The sequence below is a fragment of the Agaricus bisporus genome (assembly GCF_000300575.1).
Source record: "Agaricus bisporus var. bisporus H97 unplaced genomic scaffold AGABI2scaffold_14, whole genome shotgun sequence".
In the NCBI taxonomy this organism is placed as follows: Eukaryota; Fungi; Basidiomycota; class Agaricomycetes; order Agaricales; family Agaricaceae; genus Agaricus; species Agaricus bisporus.
The window spans coordinates 36,728-52,719 of record NW_006267349.1 but is presented as its reverse complement, the minus strand read 5'-3'; the positions used below and the strand labels follow the sequence as shown (position 1 = coordinate 52,719).

General features: G+C 46.5%; 8 protein-coding genes across 8 annotated transcripts in view; 5 read left to right on the top strand and 3 right to left on the bottom strand.

Moving 5' to 3' along the window:
- Positions 1-738: 738 nt before the first annotated feature.
- Positions 739-2,409, top strand: AGABI2DRAFT_181196 (hypothetical protein; the record flags this gene model as incomplete). The annotated part of the gene is made up of 7 exons (XM_006456626.1): positions 739-1,019; positions 1,084-1,122; positions 1,175-1,246; positions 1,313-1,504; positions 1,559-1,756; positions 1,823-2,060; positions 2,123-2,409. Coding segments are annotated over 7 exons (1,186 nt in total), but the record flags the coding sequence as incomplete, so codon positions are not given.
- Positions 2,410-2,596: 187 nt separating this feature from the next.
- AGABI2DRAFT_195701 (hypothetical protein) lies at positions 2,597-3,965 on the bottom strand. The gene is made up of 4 exons (XM_006456625.1): positions 3,590-3,965; positions 3,373-3,537; positions 3,149-3,310; positions 2,597-3,097 (listed from the first exon to the last, which is right to left on the bottom strand). Exons 1-4 carry the CDS (start codon positions 3,952-3,954, stop codon positions 2,758-2,760), a joined length of 1,032 nt encoding a protein of 343 aa, XP_006456688.1. The 5' UTR covers positions 3,955-3,965; the 3' UTR covers positions 2,597-2,757.
- Positions 3,944-6,615, top strand: AGABI2DRAFT_195700 (hypothetical protein). The gene is made up of 13 exons (XM_006456624.1): positions 3,944-4,096; positions 4,147-4,352; positions 4,406-4,529; positions 4,590-4,657; positions 4,722-4,790; positions 4,853-4,901; positions 4,964-5,103; positions 5,165-5,289; positions 5,349-5,463; positions 5,512-5,754; positions 5,810-5,890; positions 5,939-6,167; positions 6,219-6,615. Exons 1-13 carry the CDS (start codon positions 4,033-4,035, stop codon positions 6,518-6,520), a joined length of 1,815 nt encoding a protein of 604 aa, XP_006456687.1. The 5' UTR covers positions 3,944-4,032; the 3' UTR covers positions 6,521-6,615.
- A 530-nt stretch (positions 6,616-7,145) lies between these two features.
- AGABI2DRAFT_154190 (hypothetical protein) lies at positions 7,146-7,891 on the top strand (the record flags this gene model as incomplete). Its single annotated transcript, XM_006456623.1, has 3 exons — positions 7,146-7,148; positions 7,202-7,625; positions 7,755-7,891. The coding sequence occupies 3 exons, from the start codon at positions 7,146-7,148 to the stop codon at positions 7,889-7,891; spliced, it is 564 nt and encodes a 187-aa protein (XP_006456686.1).
- On the bottom strand, positions 7,865-8,637 carry AGABI2DRAFT_228737 (hypothetical protein). The gene is made up of 3 exons (XM_006456622.1): positions 8,275-8,637; positions 8,124-8,224; positions 7,865-8,069 (listed from the first exon to the last, which is right to left on the bottom strand). The coding sequence occupies exons 1-3, from the start codon at positions 8,630-8,632 to the stop codon at positions 7,947-7,949; spliced, it is 582 nt and encodes a 193-aa protein (XP_006456685.1). The 5' UTR covers positions 8,633-8,637; the 3' UTR covers positions 7,865-7,946.
- Positions 8,638-8,736: 99 nt separating this feature from the next.
- AGABI2DRAFT_211731 (hypothetical protein) lies at positions 8,737-14,350 on the top strand (the record flags this gene model as incomplete). The annotated part of the gene is made up of 15 exons (XM_006456621.1): positions 8,737-8,904; positions 8,958-9,197; positions 9,258-9,581; positions 9,631-9,679; positions 9,731-10,404; positions 10,435-10,658; positions 10,763-11,494; positions 11,865-11,935; positions 12,015-12,289; positions 12,351-12,609; positions 12,771-12,874; positions 12,934-13,036; positions 13,089-13,629; positions 13,679-14,018; positions 14,070-14,350. 15 exons carry the CDS (start codon positions 8,737-8,739, stop codon positions 14,304-14,306), a joined length of 4,341 nt encoding a protein of 1,446 aa, XP_006456684.1. The 3' UTR covers positions 14,307-14,350.
- AGABI2DRAFT_122575 (hypothetical protein) lies at positions 14,326-15,092 on the bottom strand (the record flags this gene model as incomplete). Its single annotated transcript, XM_006456620.1, has 5 exons — positions 14,326-14,358; positions 14,412-14,561; positions 14,620-14,766; positions 14,818-14,895; positions 14,949-15,092. The coding sequence occupies 5 exons, from the start codon at positions 15,090-15,092 to the stop codon at positions 14,326-14,328; spliced, it is 552 nt and encodes a 183-aa protein (XP_006456683.1).
- An 84-nt stretch (positions 15,093-15,176) lies between these two features.
- Positions 15,177-15,992, top strand: part of NdufA8 (NdufA8 NADH-ubiquinone oxidoreductase complex I 19kd subunit) — a 1,124-nt gene continuing 308 nt past the window's right edge. The window contains exons 1-5 of the mRNA XM_006456619.1: positions 15,177-15,386; positions 15,442-15,529; positions 15,586-15,658; positions 15,710-15,769; positions 15,832-15,992. The exon at positions 15,832-15,992 is cut by the window's right edge and continues 19 nt beyond it. Of these exons, the coding sequence (XP_006456682.1) occupies positions 15,242-15,386; positions 15,442-15,529; positions 15,586-15,658; positions 15,710-15,769; positions 15,832-15,921 (456 nt within the window). The 5' untranslated portion in view covers positions 15,177-15,241 and the 3' untranslated portion in view covers positions 15,922-15,992. The remainder of the gene's footprint in view (positions 15,387-15,441; positions 15,530-15,585; positions 15,659-15,709; positions 15,770-15,831) is intronic.

The following is a 15,992-nucleotide window of genomic DNA, read 5'->3' as shown; positions in this document are numbered from 1 at the left end:
TTCACTACGGCGACGGCGATCATGCGGATTGTCACGAGTAGTCATGCCAAACAAATTAATTTAGCTATTTTCCCCTGGCCTGACCACAAAGCTGTCCGAAAAGCCGGCTCTATCAAAAGGAACACCTGTCGAGATGTCAGTCAGAATTCAAATGGCCCCAATGCTCATGAGCCCATTTTGAGCCCATCAAGCTTCCATCGCTCCATCTTGGTACCGTGTCAATATTGTCTGACCCTTGAGGGTTTGACATAAATCTGCTCGACCGTAAATTCAAAATTTAGTCTCAAAAATGACAATTGCATGGCGACCATCATAAGGTATGCCTGCTTGTACTTTTATGCGAGCTTTAATGAAGACGTGTTTTACTATGTCAAGAATAGCACAAACTTTCAAATGGGAGTGCAACGACACCGCAGATTATCCTCAAGTTGTCTTACTTGAATATTTTTTCCACACGCTTTCCTTTGCGTTTCATTGCTATTTTAAGTAAGTAACAATATCTATACCGAGATTCACCGAGATTGAGAATACATACAAGTGTGCTGTAGGGTGACGCCTCATGTGAGAGTCTTATGATAGGAATCATGTCCCTGCGACATGGCGCCCGCCGCCAGATATCAATCCATCCAAATCTATCAACGCCAAGCGCATTATACTTATACCTAGACGATCTTAAATACGCACGTACGTACCGCATTGATTTTCCTTGACTCCACAACTCGCTCGCAGGAGAATCATGCACTACTTGTTCCTCACTACGTTGGCCTCCCTTCTCCTTGGAACTTCTTCGGCTTTGCACATTGACAACGCGGGAGGCTTTCTTGCTCGAGGCGACGATAATACAGCTGTACTTAAGCCTTTCCGAAGCAACCCGTTGAAGAACGCGAAAGGAGATGCCGTTTCAAAACGCGAGCCCGTAGTGATCAAAGGTCTTCTTCAAGTCAGGCAGTCATGCCCGCCCGGGTTTGGCGATTGCAACAACGGCAGGTGCTGTCCTGTAGGTGGCGATTGTTGCACAGGTTCGGATATTTTCATTTTGAGCTAGAAATCCAATCTGAAAAAAAATACTAATACTTTTAACAGGTGGTTGTTGTAATGCCGGGGAATTCTGCTATGCTACAGGTTTGATATATACATTCAGTAACTTTTGAAGTTTGTTGACAAGTATCTACAGGTTGTTGTGAACTAAGTGAAACAGGATGCGAGCAAGTCACTTGCTGCCCTACTGGTACTCATTGTTGCAAAGGTGGGTTCATTCATATAATCCTCCTTCATTTTATTGAAAATTTGACGCGTGTTCGGATCATGTCAGGGGGAGGATGCTGTGAAACTGGTGACTATTGTGTCAGTGGGGGATGCTGCCCCATTGGCAAAATTTGTGTCGGTGGTGGAGGCGGTGGAGAAATAACTACCCGTGAAAGGTCTACGACCACCCACACCACTGAAACTACCAGTACTCGTACTACGTCAACTTCTACCACAGATTTTATCACTTCTAGCTTCAGTAAGCATTATCAAGAGTTCTATTACGGTGTTGTTTGGTTGACTGGCATTTTAGGCAGCTCTGCTTTGTCTCCAACTGGCACTCGGTCTCCACGCCCGACAGCTGCTGCCGGCCAAGTTTCTGTTACATACGGTGTCCACGATAGCAGGATTACTTGGTCTTCTGGGTGGACCGATAATGCATCAGGGTGTACAACCAGTTCTAGACGTACAACCGTCGCCGAGGAATCATTTACCGTCATAGTTGGATCTGGTTAGTCCTTTTTTACCAGTATATTTGATTATGGGCCTTGAACGTTGACATCCTATTCACTTTCAGCTTCTCGTATCTATCTGAACGTTGATGTCGTTTCGGTCGTGTACGACGTTTATGTGAACGGCCTTCTCACAGCACCCGATTCTGACACCTTTTTGGAGACGACGTCCTGCACTTACTCCCAATTATCATTGATCGCAACCACCAATATTAATGTCACCGTTGTTGTTGTTGGCGTTGGCGCTAGAAATGGTAAAAGGCAGATTTCAGATGACTGGTCTTTCCAATTGAATGAAATTATGTGAGTGGAAGAGAATCCTGCGAAAAAAAATTTATTGAGCGTTTGACTCATTATCTTTTCAGTGCCATTGGTTCGGAAGAAGATTCTGATTTGAATTCTGGTTCAAACTCTGATTCTGGGCCGTCATCTGGGTCTGGGTCGGTGTCAGAGGCTGCCACCAGTTTTAGGGTTACATGGTTCCAGACTATCGCCGCTGTACTCCTAGTTGCATTTGGTTGCTTCTGGTGATTAGCGAGTTTTTTAATATTCCCGCTATTCCCGACTGTTTTACCGGAAAAAGGATGATTAATGAGGCGACATGTAACTATGTGTTTTGTCTCCTGGACTTCATTTTTGTGATGAATTTTAATGTTCTGTAAAGGCTACGTACACAACTTCCTGTTATACCATATACGCTGCGTTCATTTGCAAAATAAATTTAATGTGTTCACAGCAGAGCCCACATGAATCAAAACAGAACAACCGTTTCTTCTTTTCCGTCAGTGGGTCCGAGGGCCGTCTTTACTGCTGCTCTGTGAGCGCTGAAACAGGATTCATACAACAATCAAAACTATGCGTTCATTGGCCATAGGAACTACAACATGGTGCAAAGTAAGAGTGCAGTGGGTATTCAACATTTAACAGTTCCGATAAGTATATATAGTTTGCCAAGAGGTATATGGAAATAGCATTTTTTCCGAGAGAAAGAAGAAATAATTTATTGTCGGCCTTTACCTTTCTTGCCGTTGCGGCGCGGAGTCGAGCGTGGAGTGGTGGGAGTGGAGGGCACATTGGTAGGCTCTGGCTTTATTTGTACAGCAGATACAGCAGCGGCTTCATCAGACTTTTCGGTAGTGGATGTGGTGCTTTGTGCAGACGTTGATCCTCCTTTGACAGGGGGTTTGGCTGGAGTCCGTTTCTTCGAAGGACGGTGAAGGAAATTGAGAATAACGGAACCGATAGCGCCGGTGAGAATATACAAGGCCCAGCGAGGAACAAGGACGATATAGTTATAAGCCTTGGCGAGATAGGTGGCAATCAAATCTAGAACCCATTCACTAATATAGTGTTAGCGAAGAATAAAGGTTAAATAAACAATAAAAGCTAACCGATCGCCTCCCGGTGCGTAACGGGACTCCCAGGGAGGGGTGATTTGCCAGCCGTCGGTCAAGAGAAAGTCACGGAGAGCGTAGTCCCTGAGACGTATTTGATGCGGTCTATAGAAACGCAAAGTCTTTCCTCGGTTGGTGATAACGGCAAGATATGGCGCTCTGAAAAAAAAAAACACGAATAAGGCAATGCAATTTTTCTTCTACGAGAACCAAAGACTTACTGCCAAACGTTCCACTTTGTGGTTAGATAAGTCACATCGAGATAGTCGATGCGACCCCAGCGAATGTTGGGAAGATCGTTCTTTTCGAGAGTTTCGTTGTAGGCGGAGTCGAAGACTTGATCGAGGTATTTGGAAAGACCTTCTTGTTTAGCAGCGGTGACAGAGCTGTGCAGGCAGCAATGAGACGGGTGCAAAGAAAGAAATGCAAAGGACATACATGACTACAACCCATACGCGCTTTTCTTCCTCCTCTTCGGTGAGGGGTTCATTGGCAATGAGTTCGTTAAAGTTGTCGTCCGTGATAAGCGGTATTCGCTCGTCCCAAAGATCAGCCCTGGAAAGAGCCACGCGTTCGGTGATGTTAATTCCGAAGCGCTCAAACAAACCAGCGACAGGGGGCAAGGTGAGAAGGGTGTTGAGGCTGAAGAGCTCCGATAAGCCTTTTGCGGGTTGTGGCGCGGGGGTATATGTGGGTGCCGGGGAGGACTGGGTCTCGTGCAGAGGCTGGCCAGGCTGCCAACCCGCAGAGAAGTACTGGGCGGCGACGAGGGAGGGCAGAGCGAGGAGGGGGAGGAGGCGCATGGCGGGGAAAGTGACAGAGGTTATTTTTGTGATGCACATAATATAACAAATGCGCTGCCACCTGGCCTCCGCCCGTCCATGTTGCCCTCCCTCGTCCTCCTCCTTTCCCTCCTCCAGCGTGCCCTTGCCGCACCGTCAGACAGTCAGTCGCATGTCTCTCATCTCCCTCATCTCATTTAACCGTCATATCAGCCCCCGCAGCAGCATCCTTTTATGTGCCGTCCCTCCCGGGCATTCAGCAGGATCCAAACCACCCCCTCACAATATATGCCGGGCATCTCTCGTCAGAATACAATACCACCCGTCTCGTCACGGATTCAGTCAGTCCTCATCTGTTCTTCGTCTTGATCAAGAACCGGCGCATCGCAGACAAGGAGCGCATCGTATTCTGGTTCAATGCAAGTTTTTCTTCTCCATACATACCCACCTCATGGCTCATGTCGGCTGCTAGGGTGGTCCTGGCTGTTCATCTTTCGATGGTCTTATGATGGAAATCGGCCCATGGCGGTCAGACGGCAACGGCGGATTTAAGGTCCAGGAGGGTGGATGGGAGGAGTATACCACCATGGTCTATGGTTCGTCTCCATGCCCCCCTTAATCTCTTTTCAAACATTAAAGATAGCCTGTTTCGATAGTCGACCAGCCCGCAGGCACGGGCTTTTCATACACTGCTACGGATCGTTATGTCCATTACATGGATGAAGTAATTATACATCACAACTCGTTTGTTCTTCCCCTCTGCAACTCATGATGTCTATGGTTCACAGGCGCAACAACAATTTATTCATTTCCTTCAACAGTTTTATAAAGTGTTTCCGGAATACAAACGGATGGATGTAAGTAATCTCGTGTCCTGCCGGCGCTGTTTTCATTTCCTGATACGCATCACTTTTCACAGACCTATCTTGCCGGCGAAAGTTTTGCTGGACAATGGATACCATTCTTCGGTGTGTAGGTTAGACTTTCAAGCATTGTGCATGATTTACATTGCTGGGTTTTTTTTTTACAGCTGATGCTCTCCTCTCCTCCATCCGCGACGTTCCTCTCAAAGGCGTCGCAATTGGAAACGGCTGGATAGACCCCAAAACGCAATACAAGTCCTACATTGATTACTCGGTAAAGGCTGGCATCCTCGAAGAAAATTCCGCTGTACGTGGTCATTTGGGATTCGTCCGCAAAACAACAGACATTAATCCGATTCTAAAAATAGGCTTGGAAAGAAGCCAAGGAAGCCACGGATGCCTGTTCAACAGCAATAGAGAAGGACGAAAACTCGATGGTGATTGACGAGTGTGAAGGTCTACTACTGGACGTTACGAAGGTCAGGCAGAAAAAGTATAGCTGCATTCATTCTTACTGCCTTGATCCTGATGTTGACCTGGCTTCAAATACAGAGTCGGTGGCGTGGATACCTGCATAAACATTTATGATGTGCGTTACAATGATGAGAGTCCCGCTTGTGGTATGAACTGGCCTCCAGAAATACACAATGTCACTACTTTCCTTGGTGTAAGTCGCCTCTCCTCGTAACGGCATGCGTTAACAAGCCAAATATAGCGGTCCGAGGTCACACGCGCTTTACATGCGAACAGTCATCCGGGGAGTTGGACTGAGTGTCGGGGAGACATTCATCGTGCTTTTCGAGAGGCTAAGATGAAGTCTTCTTTTACGATTCTTCCTCAGGTCCTCGAGCGAATTCCAATCCTCATATTCGCCGGAGACCAAGATCTGATATGTAACCATGTTGGTTTGGAGACCATGATTAGGGATCTAGAATGGAATGGACAAAAAGGCCTCGGAGTGAGTGAATTCCTGCACTGTCATATGCGCCGCTCAGATTGTGTTTGTTTTTCAGAAAGTAGAAACGCAGTCATGGAGTGTAGACTCTATGTCTGCTGGTACATGGGTCGAGTCTAGGAATCTGACTTATGTCAAGGTAATTATTGTGTCTCTTCTTTCACTGCCTCCTAATATGTTTTCCCAGATCTTCAATGCATCGCATATGGCGCCCTATGATCAGCCACATGTTGCGCACGATATGATGCTGCGATTCATGGGTGTCAACTTTTCTGCCATCATTGACGGATCAGCAAAAATACCCAGTAGTCTTGGATCACAGGCAAAGCCGGTACTAGTAGAAGAGGCAGATGCGAAACAGCCGATGGTAACTCCACCGGCCAAGACGCCTGAACAAAGTAAAGCCATGTGGGAAGGTGCGTGTTACGCCTGGGCATCTAGTTTCTAACTTAATACTTTTTTTGTAGCGTACTATAATGCTGGATCTGCAGCTGTAGTGTTACTCATCGTGTTCCTTGCTGTTGGCACGTTTGTATGGTGTCGTCTGCGCAGAAGACGCGTGCAGTTGCCTACAAATGGTGCAGGTGGTGACGACGAGGAGAGTATACCCCTCAATTTATCTATTGTGCATGAGAATGGACATCGACGAAGCCGAAGTGATGATGATGATGATGAACCTATGATATCAAGGAAGGGAAAGGAGAAGGAAGTCGTTTTTGATGTGGGGAGTGACAATGAGTTTGAGGATTATAGGCAGAGGTCATCGTAGATCTTATTTTCTTCTATTTCTTTGGATTGTAATCTATATTTTCGAGCTGCTAATGCCGAGTCGAGGCTTCAAACGAGATATAATGTTCAGAAAAAAAAACCGATTCATATTGTCATGATATTAATACCTAATGAAATGTTTCCGTCATGGTTTCACCCAACCGTCAAAGCCACATAGTAGCATGTCCGGAAGGTACAGGAATATGACGACGCAAGAACAAATCTCATCACTTATACCCAGTCAATCTACATCAAGCTTCAACCCGTGAAGGAGAAAGCGATGCCGATAGACCTTGAGTTGGTACGTAGGAGAAATTTGAAGCTCGACTCGATCTTGTGAGCGTCGCGTAATGCAACGCCTCGCTCCGTCAACCTGAAAGTTAAATAACGCCATGTTTGGAGGTCCTGGTTAGAGGACCTCCAAACTGTTAACGCTTCGAGACGGTTGATGTTCGGACACTTGAAGGAAAGAAAAAAAACGAATTTTTGAGGGTATTTATATGAAAAATGTGGCGGAGTTTGAAATACGTGGGTGTGTGATCCGGGATCAGGTGATAACAAGTCCTATAAACGGCATCTTTTGGAACGCGTAAAAGCGTGTGGTAACTTTGCATTAATTTGCAGCGATGGTGAGTCGACTGTACGCTCACAATATCACAATTCTAATCCATAATGAAAACAGGCACCTCGTACGCAACCCAAGATATACATTTTACAAATTAAAACGCAAAAACTCAGCATTCACTTGATACTTCAACCTACGACTACTATAGCAGAACTCAAACAAGAGGTCTTTGATGCACTGATGTCGGATGTTGCTGAACCTCTAACACGAGTGGCTGGAGCACCGAAAGACCTGGAAGATGATAAGATGGATGAAGATTTTGATTTTACACTACCGAAGGATACGGGTTTGCCAAAGACGGAAGAAGACGTCGTGCCTCGTGTGTCGAGTCTACAGGATTTCGAACTATGTAAAGCTGTCAAGGAGAAAGGAAAGATGACGGGGGAATTTCAAGTCTTGGAAGCAAATGATATGGAATTGAAGATGAGTGGTCTTTCGGGATGGGAAGTGTTGTTTGTGCAGTTTAGGAATAAGAAGTCTGGTGAGTGGATTTGTATTGGTTTTGAGATGATTTTGAAGGTTTTTTGTGACATTTTCATTGACTGTATGACCTTTGCGATTTGCAATATATTTCAATGTCTTGCCGACCGTATGTTTGTGAACTTTCTAGGTCTTCTCTTACCAGCCCAGTTTACCTTACCACCTATCGACGATGACGACGAAGATTTGGCGACGCAACAACAATCGATGCTTGATTTTGAGCCTTCAAATGCAAGTTTAGGGAAGCGGAAAGCTCGTGCGGATTGAATGGAGAATACATCAAACGGATAGTGTAGCATAGATTAGTACATGGTTTGAGTTATCAAGAGTTCTTGGGCGATAATGATTTGACTTTATGCCAGGCTTGAGATGAAATGGGTAGGAGTGCAGCTGCTACGCGACGTCCCTCCTCCGATAACATGTTGTACGTTGAGCAGGCATTCCGCTGTATTCTCTATATGAGCAAACAAATGTAAGGAGATGCAATAATAAGGCTCACGGTGTCCATGACCTCAAGTTGAATACCCAATGTGTTAAAGTATGACCGTATAAAAGGTGGCGGCTGCACCGACGTACGTCCTGTACCAAGAACTAGAATCTCTGTCGGAACAATGAGTATGTGCTCGTGTCACAGAATAATGCTCAAAGACCTGGTCTGTTCAAGGTGGCCTCGAAGAACTCGAATCGCTCGGGACTCCAACCCTCCCATAATTTTTGAGGAACATCCCACAGGAAGACTTGCCCATCAAAGAAGATGCATGAAGAAGGGAGAAGAAGACCATCGGCTAGTAAGATTCCGTCCTCTGAGATGGAGTTGACCTGGACCGGCGGGGGATTTTCGTCGGCTAGTATATTCGTGAGGTCGCGGCGAACAGGCGTAGTGCTCAGACTCCTTGCCAAGGCATTGCAAGTCAGAGTGTTTAATCGTGTCCTTGGACGTGTTGCATGTGTCGTGAAACTTCGCAGCAGAGGCCGATACACCGCTCGAGGGAGTGAGCGGAGGAACATTGACGAAATACGGAATTTTAAAAATAGAAACGATACTTTACTTGTGCACGTGACTGATTTTCGAAAAATCTGGACTTGGACGGTTGCGCTCTCGCCGACATCCCATGGCACCCGGAGCAGCGATAAACGACCCTTTTCTGTTATCAACCTATTCAGTTACAAAGCGCACTTCTCAGCTATCAAGTGTTTATGCCAGCTATCAGAAACCTTCATCTTCCTCCGACGGTTTTGTTAGCGTCGCTGTTCAGTCGGATGGAGTCCATGTTCTCGACGTGGGTGGTTTATTTTTTTGGTCAAATTTCCTTGTTAATGCATGTTATACCAGGTTACTACTCTGCATCCGATAATTTCACGTACTCTTGGCCCCTCCACCACCTTTGCTTGTGCACCCTTGACTCAGCACAAATCTTCAAAAAATATACATACAACATACGCTGCCATCGCATCTTCACCGGACATTGAATCAGAAAATAAAGGAAGAACATTATGGAAGTGGACAGAAAATCTTTCCGGTCCACTAACGGACCATTCGTCTTCATCAAAAAATCAGCGTGAAACTATGGTGGTAGGTGTCTCTATCTGTATGTTACGTTCTAGAGGATGCTCAGTGACCACAAGTGAACAGGTTTCCCATCTGGTGTCCGGGCTGTATGACTGCGAAGAATTACCAGACAGGATTCTCGCTATCTCACCTGCCGGAGATATGACTCTGCTTACGACAGGTCTAGAATTGAAGACGAGTCATCCTGCATCCACGGAAGATAACAGAGTCATCTCCGTTCATATCTTCTCGCAATCCTCGTCTTCGTTCTTAAAATTAAACTCTGAGGGCGCAGTTGTGGTGTTACTGGTCGAGTACGGGGACTCAATACAAGTTGAGGTGTACTCAATCGATACTGACGATGCCATTACTTCAGTGGTTCTTCACAAAGTATCGATTACTAACAAGGTACAAATGCTCTGCCATCACCTCTTGACCGTATTTAACTCCATGCCAGGATATCGCGACGGCTTCATGTAGTTCGTCTGGTATTTTAAACATAATTTGTATGCACGCGTTTCTCTCTTTCCTCCTTCCTAGAATTTACGATTTGACAGCGCACACTGGCCATTGGAATACATTTTCCATCAGTTTGTCCGCTTTGGTACCGCTATCTTCGCCAATCCAACTCAAGGGTCTATCTTTCATCAATTCGCCTCCCCCCTCCCCTTTGGAAAAAGGACAATCCCAAATCAAGGCCGAAAAGTCACCCTCTGTTCCCTCTCTTCTAGCACTCACTTCTTCGCACGCTCTTCTTGCCTCATCAACTCCTCAAGGTGATATCGCTTTGCTATTGTGGGACACACAGTATTCCATTCTCCTTGCTTCGCATCTCCTACCTATCCCATCCTCACTAAGTCCTCAATCCTCTTCTCTTGACGCCACACTTCTATCGCCAAGTGCAGCGGGCATCACAGCTGGATCCCAACAAGCCATCCTGAGCATTTCCCAACCCATGTCCGATGCCAACGGGAAAATATCAAGAAAAACAAATGTCTATGTCGTACCGTACAGCATCCCAGCGAGATCGACATTGGCCAACGTCATAGGACGTTCAAATGATGGAGCGAGGTGGCTAGCAAGCCATGAATCAATGACGAAAGATATACATGAATCGCCAGCGGAAGCTGCCAAGTCGAAACTTATATCTGGTATAAGAATTGCCGTCGAGCAAAATCGACCAGAAGCTGCCAACGAGTTGTTTACACAATGGGAGAAGGAGCAGGAAAAGGTATAATCCTTCTATTTTAGATATTTTAAGGACGTTGAATTGAACATGTCCTTTCAGGAAGAATTTGGCTATGAGTTCGTCAAGGATATCTTAGATGCCGTTATTCAACCACAGAAGCCACCCAATTCATTGTATTCATCTGAAATAGTTCGACGCCTCATTCAGAAGGGTGTAGTGCGTAGTGCGATGGTAGCAGCTGGTCTCTTGGTTTCTCTCCGTATGAGAAATGATTGGGTATTTCGCATTTCATCAATGTTCTTTTTTAGTATGAACTCATATGATCTTTTCAGCCGTCAATTGATCTTGCTTTGCGACACATTCCCGACCTCTCTGAAAATGAACTGATTGAAACTCTGAGCGTCGTCGGTAACCACTCGTTGACCTCAAATTCAACCGACCCCAATGCAATGCAAGTGGACTCAGCGAATCCTAGTCAACTTCCTAATCTACGAGGCTTCCTTGCGACATTGCTTCAACACCGAAAGTTTACTACAACGCAGCTTATGCTCGCCGTGCGGCGTTATTTACGATCGTCAGAGGCCATTACGCTTCTGATACAGGTACTGGACGAATGGATCAAAAAGCTTCAGGCACAAGAAGCAAAGTTGTTACCGAGTAAGAAGGACATTGGAAAGAACGAGTTTGGCGTGCTTGTGGTGAAAGAGGGGACTGAGAAGCAAAAAACTGTATCGAATCTACCCTCTATGGACCAGGTAAATACTCACTTGTCAGGTCGTAAAATGAGGCTGACAAGGATCTCCAAGATTTTGAATTTCTTGCAACCTGTCCTTGACGCGTCGTTCCTCGTACTTCTTCAGCACCGGCCTGCACATGAAGTGCTTAGAAGCCTCAAAGTACATATTGATCCTGAAATTGTTGCACTGTCACAGACGGAACAACTGCGTGGGCTCGTGGAAGGTTTCGCGAAGGCTCACGAAAAAGCGATCAAGGATGCTGAGACTGGCAAAGGTAAAAATGGTAAGGCTAGCGAGAATGAGGGATCAACAAGGGACTGGAGACACCGTAGGAAGGAGGCTCATGAACAGGTCGCTATGGCTATCGGCGTATATCAATTGGAAGAGTTGACTTTGTGATGTATCATTCGATATACAATTTTCTTACCATTTTTGCCGTGGGATAAGAGTGGGATAAGTGACAGACGATGGACAGATGCCAATCTACCAATCTATCGCCGAGTCTGCATTCGAATCTTTTTTCCCTCTTTTTGGGTATATCAAGATTCAACGGCGCTCTGCGAACAATAAAGTTAACTCAAGAAGAAACCCTAGAGTACGTTGCAGTTGGATCGGGTTTGAACATATCGGAAGAACATTCATGATGATCTTGTATCAGCTTTTTTCTGGAATTGAAGTTGCGACTCAAGATAGACTACACACTTCTCATGTGCAATATACATCACTCCGATTTGGCACCCGATTGAAAGCCCTGGATCAATAAAGCTGTGGACTCGGTTCTTTTCCTCGCACCGCATCACTCCCCATGTCAGACTTTCGCGTCGCAGTCCTTACAGGTCTGTAAGACCCATCATCACTCATAAGATCCCATCAAAAATAACTAAACCGTCTCGGATCCGAAATCGTATTAAATAGTTAGCGACACCGCATTCAAAGATGCATCAGCAGATAAGTCGGGCCCGGCGATAATAGACATTCTCCATGCACACAAAGGTTTCAAACTGGCTTCCGACACTACGGGTTCGACAGATCCGTTCTACAAGATCGTTCCTGATAACTTGGATCACATACGAACTGCGGTCAAAACGTGGGTTGATCAAGATGGTGGTGGTGGAGGTGAACAGTCTGGTGTGGATTGGGTTATCACCACTGGTGGAACTGGATTCGGCGTACGAGATGTAACGCCCGAAGTAAGTAGTAAAAATGGTCCTAGACCGAATAGTGTTCAGCAAGTTCAGATCTCAGTTCTAGGCCATCAAACTCTTGCTAGACAGAGAGGCTCCCGGTCTTGTACACCTTTTACTATCTGCATCGCTTCAACACACTCCACTGGGCGCTCTATCTCGCCCAGTTGCTGGAACGTGCAAAAATACTCTTATCATCACTCTGCCTGGTAGTCCAAAGGCGGTCAAGGAAACTCTTGCAGCATTATTCAATCAAGGTCTCATCAACCATGCCTTAGAACTTGTCAGAGGAGGTACAGGGGAAAATCGTCATATTCTTCTATCAGGTCAACAATCCCAGTCGTTTCAGGCCGTCCACCATCATCACCACCACCATCACGGACACCAGATCCCCAAACCACGCAGCGTTCTATCCCACGATCCATCAGCTCATGGTGAGTTCCCCGTCATCTGATAACCGACCGACAGTCCAACTGATGGCCCAAAGTATCTGCGAGGCATCGTAAATCTCCCTACGAGCTTGTTTCATTCGAAGACGCGATCCGGCTCATCAAGGATAACATCCAACCACTCGAAACCCAAGCCCTTCCCGTGCGCACTTTGAGCCTGGTGCATCTACTCGATGTTCATCCATGATTTGTCCACTTTAGGTCGATGCCGGACTTCGCAATCATGTACTTGCGGAAGACATTTTCGCTCCTAATAATACGCCCCCACGGGCAACTACAAGCGTAGATGGCTATGCATTGCGCTGTGAGCCCCTTCATTCTTTTTCAGGGTAGTAATGATCAACAGAAACGATCAGCAACGGATCCCCCCGCTGTCTACCAAGTCGTTAGCTCGAGGAACCATCCTATTGACCAACCACTTCCATCCGGTATCATATATCGCATCAACACTGGTGGTCCCTTGCCCGTCGGCACGGATACCGTCATCATGGTAGAAGATACGAAACTGGTCTCTTCATTTGAGGCGACTGATAATGAATTGGAGGGTGAAGAAAATGAAGTCGAGACATTGGTTACGGTTCCTCGAGGAGAAAATGTCCGATCTCCTGGTTCCGATGTGCGCAAGGGTGACTTAGTCCTGCAAAAAGGAGAGCGCATCTTGAGTAATGGTGGGGAGATTGGCACACTCGCGTTCGTCGGAAGAAGGGAAACATTGGTATACAAAAAACCAATTGTGGCCATCTTGAGTACTGGAAATGAAATCGTAGACTTGCAAGCGCATACAACAACGCAAGAAGCGGAGTGGGGTGGTATCTTCGACACGAATAGACCGTCACTTCGTGCCGCTTTAGAGGGTCTAGGATATTCAGTGATAGATTTGGGCATTGTACCAGACAAGTAAGCTGGGGATATTCGTATATCTCGGAAACTAATATTGTGGCAATAGAGTCGACGACCATGTGGCGGCAATACAGAAGGGAATCGACAGCGCGGATATCTTGATTACAACTGGTGGAACTTCCATGGGACCGACCGATTTGTTCAAACCTGTCATTGAGAGGCACTTTAACGGGACAATTCATTTCGGGCGAGTGACCATAAAGCCGGGTAAGCCGACGACATTCGCAACTATCCCAGTGGCTGGAGGAGTGGCAAAACCCTTGTTTGCATTGCCGGGAAACCCGGCTTCAGCTCTCGTAACATTCCACATCTTCGTGTTACCAGCTCTACGAAAGCTCGCAGGCTGGCCTTCGAATATGCTGGAGCTGCCCATGGTCAGCGCTGAGGTGAGATGTCGTGTCAGTTGCTCATGTTATGAGAGCCTAAAGCAATTCTAGCTCCAATCGCCAATGAGCTTAGATCCCCGTACAGAATTTCATCGTGCTGTACTTCGAATCGAGAAGGGTGGCCTGAAAGCATATAGTACTGGGGGGCAACGGTCGAGTCGTGTGGCAAGCTTGGCCGGGGCTAATGGATTCGTTATAGTGCCACCGGGAAGTAATGCAGTAAGACAACTTGAGGTCGGGGCGAAAGTTGATGTGATGGTAATTGGGGAGATACAGAGTGTTCTGTAAATCACAAGTGAAGCGCATCTTATAGTTTTTTCCTCTTGGTAGTCTTCGCTTCCTGGATTGTCGATTACGTGAGATTATGCGCATGAAAAGGACAAATGAGCGTACCAAGAGTATGATTTCTTCGTCCAGTGCTCGAACGTCATTTTCCAATCGTTCCCTTTGCTTGATCAGCAACTGCAAGCGGCGAGCTTCCATTTTCTGTGTAGCCGTAGCGCCCATCGCGGCGCGATTAGGATGCGCTTGAGCAGCCTCCAACTGGAACAGTCAAACCATCATCAGTTGTTCTGCTCCGAATGACCAGCTGGAATATCACCTTGGTTTTCAACGAAACTTCTTTCTTCTCCAGAGCGGCCAGACCCTGTTCCGCTCGTCCTATAAGCTCGTTGATAGTTGGTTCAACTTCATCGGCAAGATCATTTTTATATCTCTTGATGGTGTCTTCATTGACGAGCAGGAATACCTTAGGATTGGCGTGAGCAGAGATAAGATATACGAGTGGAAATTGGTCTACCCTCTCGTTCTCTAGAACCTTTGTCATTCGCGGAAGGTCTTGCGTACCACTCCTGAGGAGCTGCTGTGCTTCATGCGCCTGGGATATCTGTTTAACAAACACCATAGGCGATGGCAAGTATTGAACCATACCTCTTCGCAGCAGTCTTCCATGGCAGCAACGCACTCTTCGAGATCTGGGGGACATAATGCGAGCGTTTCTGAGCGATAAAAATTGGGTCCAGAGGCGAATATCGATTCGCGCGCTCTGAGATTTGCTTTTGATAAACGGGACATGGCGGTGAGCTTGTTCACTTCAAAGTGATAGAGACGAATTTGATTGGCTGGGTGGTTCCGCCTGTCCAAGTTCCCACTCTTTCCCGAAATGGACGACGTGATTCCGGGCCTTGTCCTCCTCACCGTTCATTCTCTCTCTATCCTTCGCCATGAGCGCAACAGGGTCCTCCAAGGGCGTCGTTGACCCCACTCCCATGCCCGAAGACATCCCCAAGGTTCCCGAACTCGGCCTCACAAGTGCTCCTCTTAAAAGCTCTGCCTTCTTCATCGGTGCTTATTGCAAGGAATTCAATGGTTCGTATGCTTATTTGCGTGGTTCATCCATGCGAATATGACTGAATCCACTCAGAGGACTTCATGCTTTGCAAAAATGAGAATCGAGATCCTGCTCACTGCTTGAAGGAGGGACGTCGGGTTACGCGGTGTGCAACGGATCTGTGAGTGTTCTCCGAGTCGGTGCGAATGCTTAATATACCGACTTTCTTGCCATTAGGATTGACAAGATGCGCGAAAACTGCCTGAAGCAATTCGAAGACCACTGGAACTGTTTGGACCGCAACAACCAGGCAAGTTGGCTGTTAGTCACTGTCTAATCTATGGCTGGAATTGTTGTTCAGGAATACTATCTTTGTCGTAAGCCAGAGCGGGCTCTGAATTCTTGCATGTTTGAAAAGCTTGTGCGTCTTGTCGATGATCATATTCTCCGTGTTGCTAGTTCTCATACATGCATCCTCGACAGGGCCTTACGAAGACCATCCCTGGCACACCACCAGGCCAGAAACCTATTCACGAAGTAGAGAGTACTGTCTTCGGAGCGGTGCAGAAATAGATGGACCGTCGTAGACGAGTTGGAGAAATACATCCTCGTTTCTTAACAATTATTATTCACAGCGTTGCTCA